At 32.9% G+C, this 9,680-nt stretch overlaps 1 protein-coding gene across 1 annotated transcript; it reads right to left on the minus strand.

Annotated features, from left to right (window-relative positions):
• Positions 1 to 5,433: 5,433 nt before the first annotated feature.
• Positions 5,434 to 6,055, minus strand: LOC111391215 (LYR motif-containing protein At3g19508-like). Its single transcript, XM_023016385.1, has 2 exons — positions 5,728 to 6,055; positions 5,434 to 5,622 (listed from the first exon to the last, which is right to left on the minus strand). The coding sequence occupies exons 1-2, from the start codon at positions 5,920 to 5,922 to the stop codon at positions 5,569 to 5,571; spliced, it is 249 nt and encodes an 82-aa protein (XP_022872153.1). The 5' UTR covers positions 5,923 to 6,055; the 3' UTR covers positions 5,434 to 5,568.
• Between the last annotated feature and the right edge of the window lie 3,625 nt (positions 6,056 to 9,680).

The raw sequence follows: 9,680 nt of genomic DNA on the forward strand, positions 1-9,680 counted from the left end.
AATTTTGGGCCTTTTTTTTTTTTTTTTTTTTTTTTTTTTTTTTGGTAACTTCTAATGAGAATTTGCCAAGTGTTTGTTTAAAAATATGTCACTAAGTTTGTTCATGTAGCAAGACTGTTGTCAAAATGCGACCTCTGTAGTCATGCCCACTTTTTACCCATGTAATTTCATAAAATGATAAAACATTATTAAACAAAACCTGCCTCTCCCAATGCCTTCTGTTCTTCTCTATTGAAAGTTATTAGTTCGATCCTAAAATCACATAGAAGATGGTGAATTATGCGGAATTAAAATTATCAATTTAAAAGCAACGAAGTCACATTTTAATTGTTCTAAATGTTTAGTCGATCGAGTCAGTTTTATTCTATGTTGAAATGTCGCAATAGTAAATAAAGCAATAAATAATACAATGTTGAAGAAAAAAATCTTTTACAGGATTAAGAACTCTGGAACCAAGTCAGTGACTTCTACTATAGACAATAAACACTTACAATATGATCCAGTCTAAAAAACCAATTAGACTCGCTGATCTAATTCTTGCAATCTCCAAGGTCCGTTGGAACATGTTTTACTCACACCTGCTCTCGATATTCTGAAATTGTCTCTTTCATGTGGATCACCAAGAATGCCTTGTTCTTGTATTCTTCGTATGCTTTTGGTCCAACATTTCTTAATCTTCATCAACCTCTAAATCTATGTTAGGATGTGTGTATTTTGGATTATTTAACTTTGATGTTTTTTTCCCCAACTTGTGGTTAATTAATCCCAAGATATAGAATTGTTGTTGATTTCCAATAATGCTATGAAGTTAGAAAATAATGATCCACCACCATTTTCACGAAGTGGGGCTTATGTATTCATAGTAAAGAGGTATAAAGGCAGTATATAATAGATAGAACTTTTGAAAATCGCGCACTAGGTTTTCTCGCAAAGTACCATCGTTCGAGCACCAAGCTAGCACCAGGAGAGCGCACAGGTGTGTCATTCGAGCGACAAGCGCGGAAACGATTATTCTATTTTGGATTCTATTTTGGACGCTCAAGCATCAACTTAGCGACATGTTAGCATAATTTTAGCTACTCTTTCTCCATGTTTTATATTGGAACCCAAAGACTCCTAGACATCCCAAAGACTCATTGACTTTTACAACTATTTTATAATAATCCTTTTATATAGAGAATAACCGATACAAATTAAAACCTAACAAACTCTTCATTTGACATTCTGTTACAAAACTATACAATACAAGTCAAAGAAGTAAAAACAAGACTAATGTACCTGAACTCAGACTGAATGTTTGTCTCTTACATTCCTTTGTCCAACCTATTTCCTAAAATCAACAACTCAAATACCAAGTGTAAAAGTACGTGAAACATAAAATATAATAATTGAAACACACTATCATAAATATACTAGATAGATTGAGAAGTAATATTAATGCTAATTAGAACACATACTAAAACATTAATACACAAAAACATCAAAACTTAAACAGGCTATGTATTGTGATATAGAATGCCATGAAATGCTATTATCTCCCCTTTACTGCAAATTCTTTCATCTTCTCTCCCTCCCCCCCCCCCCCCCGCCACAACGTCTATACAAAGGATTACGTATGGGAAATATTGAAACCGTACTTTCCAGTAGTATCGCGGCTGTCTTTTTTGCTGCTTTTGTTGTTTCTTTTTAATTCAAGTATCATTATAAAAAAACAAACAACATTATATAATAACTCAAAGATCTAATTGTTAGCATGTACAAGTATAATCAATAATTAGTAATGGTTCTCATATGCTCAATTCAAGTTACAATGGAGTTAATTGTGTAAGTGACCCATGTGTGTAAAGTGTAACTAATCCTTTGTAAACATGACTTGATACCTTAATTTTGTGAGAAAAGACATGCTCAACATCGTCGTGAATAAGTTTATTCCTTTACTTATGAAAATCAAACCGATAATAGCATAATAAAGCCTATATAAGAAGCTCATTTTTTATGTATATTATTTTTTTCTCCATCTAGATTTGAGAATATATATATATATTAATTTTGAAACTCATCAGTTTTTTCTTATTCAAAATTTTTTCTCATCTTATGTGCAATTTCTTATCCATTAAGCAACTAAGATGATTACTATAAGGCTCTTTAGGTTGATTAACCTAAGTCAGATGACCATAGGTACCAGGTAATGAGAAACCACTCAAGCTTAATTGTTCAAGTCAAACATGTTACGAAATAAAGTATAAGAAATTGAATTTTTTTTCTTTTTAAGGGAATATATTTGAGTTTAGGTATACTAGAATAAAGTCAATTTATGTTCAAAGTCATCTTATTAACATTTGATTGATATCCCAAATCTCACACATGCAAACAAGCCCCACTCACAATATCATAGTGTGTGCAGTGAATATGTTACATGAAGAAACCTATAATAAGTACTCCATAAAACCTAAACAAATAATGAAAAATATACCACAACATATCAATTTAAATGATACTTGATCACAACACGTGTTAAGTAACTCATGTATCATGCTATAGTTAAAAATAAATAAATAAATTCTCTTTTTTTTTTCAATTGATAAAACATGAATGCACCAAACATACAAAATAAAAAAAATAAAAAAATATATATATATATATACCACCAGCATCATCAGTCAAAGCATCTCTCTGATCATAGAGATCGCTTTTCTTAACCCAGACTTATATAGTAGAAGGCTTATTTCAAGTTAATTGAGTCATCAACTTGGTCAATTGACTCACATGATTGGTGAGGAAGTCAATCCAGCCATCAAAACCCTAATTTCCATATCCAATGAAATTCTGATTTCTATTTTCTATTTCTATTCGGGAACTTATGAAACCTAGGCTTTATATGTCCTAATTCACCAACATAAAACAAGTGGGGATAAACTTAGGTCCAAAATTATGTGGTTCTTGATACCTATCCCTAGGTTGATAGGTCTTATGCTGTCTAGTGGGTCTCTATCCTACGATACCATTGTTCTCGAGTTCAAGATTAGGAACATACTTAGGCTGGTTGATGGCAAGGACAAAAATGTTTTTGAAAATACTTGCTCTATCATGATAGATCTCCTTATGTCCTAGACTTTCCATGTTCCTTGTTCAACTTTAAAAGACTATCCAGTTTCAGAGATCCATTTAAGAATGAATGAAGTTGAGTATCGGATTTCTCAAGGTCGCTTGTTAGGGTTTTAACCTTAGCCTCTAAGTTCTCCTTGACTAATCTTAATTCGCTAAGTTCTTCTTTTTCTACTTCAAGTGCATTAACCTTCTTAAGCACGGCTTTGTTCACTTTCGTAATCTTAAGACTTTCCTCAAATAATTAATGATAAGCTTTCCCCATCTTCAAAATTTTCCTCAGAGTGCTCACCACTATCTACTTCTTCAGCATTCTCATTGTTCTTGTTAGATTCACTCCTAATCCTAACTGTGAATGCCATAAACTTTCCACTCTCATCGTGAATGGACTTCTAACTTTGATTATCTAAGCTAAACTCATCATCGATGAGAGTTGCATTCATAACTTTACCCTAATTTCTCTTACTGTTAGGGCATTCACTTCTATAGCAACCAAATCCTTGACACTCATGACATCTCATGGATTGAGATCTCTTTCTAGACTAAATGGGAGCATCTCTGTCTCTCTTAAGGTTTTTTCTTATTTCTAAACATTTTTCTAAATTTCTTAACAAAATAGGATATCTCATCATCATTAATGATCTTTGTACCAGTAGAGTCATACTCTTGTTCCCTAATAGTGTTCAAGGTTACAGATTTGTTATTCTCAAGTTAAGATATGATGAGATCATAAGTTCGAAGAGATCCGACTAGTTTTTCAATCTTAATCATATCTTAATCCATGCTCTGATGAAAAACCGAGATTTTAGGCCTAAATCTTTCAAGTAAGGATCAAAGGGTTTTTCTGTCAATCTTAGACTCAAAAATTCTCTCGCATAGGTTGAACTAGAATTAATTATGTTATTCAAACTCGCATGAAAAGTCATCGAAGGTCTTATCATCATTCATCATAATCTCTTCAAACTTAGCGGTCAACATCTGTAATTTAGAGTTTTTAACAATCTGAGTTCTCTCATGTGTGGTCGGTAAAATATTCCAAACCTCTTTCGCAACCTCACACATAGACACACGCCTAAATTTTTCTGTAATACTACCATAAATAAAGCTTGTATTCGACCAATTAGCTATAGGAATGGGGGTAACAATACCATTAATGGTAGTAGAAGGGACAGTTCAACCAAATACACTCATCTATCGATTCCAGGAAGACTCTCATTCTAACTTCTAATAGACGTAGTTACTACCATCAAAATATAGTTGGATAGACAATAAATTATGCATCTAAAAAACTAGGGTTAAGAATTGAATTTGGGCTGTGATACCAATTGAAAGTTACTAGTTCAACTCTAAAATTGCTTAGAGGGGGTGAATAACGTGGAATTAAAAATTACCAATTTAAAAGCAACAAGTCACCTTTTAATTGATCTAAATGTTTAGTTAATAAAGTCAAATTTTATCATATGTTTAAATGTTGCCACGGTAAATAAAACAATAAATAATGCAAGATTTATTGAAGGAAAAAATCCTTCACAAGATTAAAATCTCTAGGACCAAGTCAGTAACTTCTACTGTGGATAATAAACACTTACAGTATGGTCCAACCTAGAAAATTAACTAGACTCGCTAATCTAATTCCTACAATCTTCAAGACCCGCTAGAACGTATTCCACTCACACATTCTCCCAATCTTTTGGAATTGTATAACTCATGTGGATCACCAAGAACACCTTGTTTTTATGTTCTTCCTATGCTCCTGGTCCAATTTTCCTCAATCTTTAGCAACCTCTAAAATCTTTTTGAGAAAATGCATTCCTAATTATACTTAGGAAATGAGCATTTTGAATTATGTGACTTTGATAATCGATTGATCTCAAGATATAGAATTATTATTTGATCTCCAAAGAATGTTATGGAGTTAGAAAATAATGATTAACCACCGTTTTCATGAAGCAGGGTTTGTGTATTTATAGTAGAGTATTGGAGTAGCATAGGATAGATAGAATACTTGAAAATCACGAACTAGTATTTCTCGAAAAATTCTGTCGCTCAAGCACCAAGCGAGCGACAGTCGAACGATAATAATTCTGTTTTGGACACTCGAACATCAGCTTAGCGACATGCTAGCACAATTTCCACAACTCTTTCTCCAAACTTCATATTCGAATCTAAAGACTCCTAATTCATCTATACAACATCTCGAAAGACTCGTTGACTTTTACAAATCTTTTATAATAATCATTTTGTCTAAAAAATAGCAAATACAAATTAAAACCTAACATATATAATTATAATGGGAGTCATCTCTTGTTTTTTTATTTTGCATGCAAATTGTCTCAATAAATAAAATAAAATAAATAAAAGTCGCTAAAAAGTCAAAATTTCTTCAACATTCTACGTAGAAGAATTGAGTCCCTGTTAATTTCCTGGGAATAAAAGCAAACACTTGGTGTGAAAGGTTGACTGTCAAGTGCCACAAATTCCCTTGAGCTTATCCGCCGCAGTTTCATCCACCGAATACTGGAAATTATCACAAAATCTCACAATAAGACACAAACAAAATGCAATCGCACGAAGAATATAATACTTTACAACATATTTAACACTTTCATTTACATCATTGACCTTATTGAGGACCCAGAGGGAGTGAGTATAAGTTCGATTGAGGAGTTCTTGAAGAGAATTCACGTCATTCGGATCAACCTCTCTGTAATTAACGAAGTTTTCACGGACGTATTTGGCATAGTAAGGCCTTGTGTCCTTCGGCAGCTGCCTTACCAGCCTCAGCACTTCCCCGTAGGCTCTTAGTGCCTTGTGCATTTCAGTATAAATTCAAATTCAAATTTCAGCTGAATTAAGGGCGAATTCGCTTTGTATTTTGAAATTTTGAGTTGTTCGATTGCTTTTTTCAGCAAAGAAGACAAATGGCGGAGTTTTTGGGGAAAAAGAAGGTGAAGAAAAATATTATATGGTCTCGTACTAGGCCCATTGGGCTGAATTAAGTTTACAAGAAGTCCAAAGGCCCAACTATTTCCTTATGGATTGGATCATGGCTCATTAGGCTATACAAATTTGTAATCAACAAATCATTTGATCCTTATCTTTTTTTGGGGCCTTCATAGCCTTGGGGTTCTAAGCAGCAGCAACCTATGTTGCCTAAGCCCAGGGTCGACCCCGATGCTAGATAGCATTATTTTAAAATTTACATGCACATGAGTAACGAGTTTGAAAAAGTATAGATTATTGGTTCAACTCAATAAATTGATGCATTTGCTAGAGAAATTAACATGAAATAATGTTATTTAAGAGACACTAAATGATAAAGGAAGAAAAAGTTTTTGGTTTATGTGTAACATTATTTTGTTGGAGAAAGTGTGTTAAAATATATATATATATTATAAATTTAATAGGGCTCAAACGGGGGCTATGTTGATATCAAATTGCTGACACCGTACTATCAAACAAGCCAACAAGCCAAAAATATTGTTCAAAACTGCATGCCAGAAAATGAAATCATGTTTGGTTCAAGATGGTTGGCGACCATGAGAGCGATGTCATGTATCATTATAGAGGATGATTAGTAAATGTAGCAGTAGAGTCATTGTTAAATCATCCAATAAATATAATCCAATATTATTGTATAATAAAACAATTATCCCATTGTTCTCTCAAGTGGTGATAATTAGATTATTCCCATTGGTAATATGTTTGTTAACTAATTTATGTTCCAATGGACGATTGTCATGCAACCCAACCCGCACGTGAGATGTATGAGGTTCAATAAAAGTTGTGAAATTTTCTAGACCATGCGTCCAATTTGGACATGCGTTATTTCTTTGAACAATGCTATCTAACACAAATGGTATTAAAGCATCAATTTACATTGTCACACTTAATATGTCCAATTAAATGAATCTATAATTTAATATCAATGGGGCTGATTAGCATTACTCTATTTCTTTAGGCCCATTTGGCGCAAAAAACATATTCGGACAAAAAGAGGTAAAATCTAATCACAGCTTTACAAAATTAAAAAAAAATGTGGTAAAAAAAAAAAGAAAGATGCATCTTGTCATTCTTAAGTACAAGAAGACACGATATAACATATCTAGAGAAACTCTAAGCCTGACAATTGGAGTTCAAAAATCAAATGTGGGAAAAAAAGAATGAGTAAAATTGATTTTTGAATAAGATGTACAAAAAAAAAAAAAAAAATGAGATAAGAGTTGTATAAAAAATCTTGCAAAAGAAATAAGAGTTGAATAAAAAATCTTGCAAAAGAACATTACTTAACTGTCACCTAGGTCGATCATCCTTCTAGAGAACGTTACTCTAACTGTATTGTGTACCACATAATTGTGCAATAATGTGCATAAAACGATTAAGAAATGAAAGCATAGTTAAAATTAGATTGTTTAAAGAGAAATGACTTATGAGAAGAGTGCTTATTAAAAGGATTAGATGATGGTCAAAGCAGTGGCCGAGCAGATATTTAGAGTTAGTGGGGGCACAATAAAATTTATAAAAAAGTTTCTTAATATATTCGATATCTTATTACAATTATTCTCTACGCGTTCTAACATTTCATAATTATATTATTTTCAATACTTTAAACACAGACTTACGTTAAAGTGCTTTTTTATACCTGATACAAACAACCAATTAAAACAATTAATTCAAGTGAAAAAATAATCCGTCTATCAATAAAACATGAAAACAATCAATTCAATTTTTGTTTGGTAATCTCTTTTTTCTTCATGATTTTGGAGTCTATTCCAGAAGGGGAAAAAAAAAATTTAAAGCTGGTGGGTCACTTGACCCACGGTCAAAGAAATACATAGCATAAATCTCTACAAAAAAAATGTGGCATCAACTATTTACTATATTGAAATCAAGTTGTTGTATCATCTAAAATAAGCTTGAGTAAAACTAGGATCTCGACTTGCAACCAGCAAACTTGTAATGGATCTTGATTAGTCAAGCAATTCTTATTTAACCCGATCACTATACAACTCGAGGCGCACAAAATCTATTAATGATAGATTAATCAACTCCAATATATATGATACTTGAGTAGGAGAAACATGTGTATATACATAAAGAAGATATTCTCTCTCCAATCTACCAATCACACAATCATGAAAGTGTAAGAGATGTCGGTGCATTATATATTTTGACATTAAAACTCATATTTCATCACAAGAGCATCAAAGAATAATTTAACTTTGGAGTTTGGAGACACATATTATACGCACTGAAATGCACACCGTCTCCATCTCAAACATTGAACACTTTGTTTGAAATCATTTCTTGGCTTTGTTATTGAATCTTTACATTCTTGCTAACCCTCGAGATTAATGGATCAAATATATCTTAGCTCTGGAGAAAATTCTCTCGATAGACCTTTCAAAATTCTTCTACAAAGATCTTGGTATTAACAATTTTATTGAACAACATTAATTTTTACAAGCAAAAGTGGAGAAATTGACATTATAAGAATAGGAAATCAGCGTTGTTTGTTAAGGAAAAAAACAAAATAATATTTGAGAATACGGGTTGCTGGGCTGGTGCCCAACCTTTCCATGTTCAATTGTTCATGGAAAAATCAAGATTCATCCATCAATCCCGATTCCCACAGTAGCTGAGCACATCACATGCAAAAATTGTGTTCAAATCAAAATACTAGCATATAAAGTTATGGGTTAATTTCACAAACAGTCACTGAACTTACGCGAAAATTACAAAACGATCATTGAAGTTTAAAATTTTCAGTAACAGTCACTTAAGTTTCGGGGCACTTTCAGAAACGTTTAGTGAAGTTTAAAAATACTTTTTCAGTTTTTTGAGCTACTTTTGCGACAATTTTTTGGCCATTTCTGACCATCGATACTGTTGAATTTTATACCGTCGGAAAGTCCATAATGTCCTCTTCAATTACCACCTAAAACCTCCTCGTAACTCCAAGGGATTCGACTAGAAAATCACCACAAATGTCACCCAAAAAATCTAAAAATCTGCCCAGATTTTGGCCAACTTTTACGATAATTTTTCGGCGACTTCCGACCACCAAGACTGTTGGGTTTTGATATCGTTGGAAAACCCACATGTCCTCTTCAATTATCTAAAATCTCCCCCAAACTCTAAAGGATTCGATTGGAATAAACTCACAAAGTCGGCTACCCAAAAAGGCAAAAAGCTAGACTAATTTTTCAGATTTTTTGGGCTACTTTTGAGGCGACTTTTTGGAAACTTTCGACCACCAATACCGTCGGATATCGATACCGTTGAAAATCTCACCATATCCTTTTTAATTTTCACCAAAAATCTCCCCAAAATTACAAAGGATTCGGCTGGAATAAATCCACAAATTTAGCTACCCGAAAAGGTGAAAATCTAGGCGGATTTTTAAGTTTTTTAGGCAACTTTTACGGCAACTTCCGACCATCAAGCCTCCGGATTTTGATATCGTTGGAAAGCCATAATCTCCTCTTCAATTACCACCCAAAATCCCCTATAATTCCAAAGAATTTGGCTGGAATAAACCCACAAAGTCAGCATCTCGAATTTGGGCATATTTT

This window comes from Olea europaea, chromosome 3, assembly GCF_002742605.1.
Source record: "Olea europaea var. sylvestris chromosome 3, O_europaea_v1, whole genome shotgun sequence".
Taxonomy (NCBI): domain Eukaryota; kingdom Viridiplantae; phylum Streptophyta; class Magnoliopsida; order Lamiales; family Oleaceae; genus Olea; species Olea europaea.

Excerpts from the sequence above, each read along its gene's own strand:
- LOC111391215 (XM_023016385.1), bottom strand. The coding sequence starts at position 5,922 with ATGCACAAGGCACTAAGAGCCTACGGGGAAGTGCTGAGGCTGGTAAGG. Across the intron at positions 5,623-5,727 it reads CCCTCTGGGTCCTCAATAAG|TATTCGGTGGATGAAACTGC; the intron begins GTCAATGATGTA and ends GATAATTTCCAG.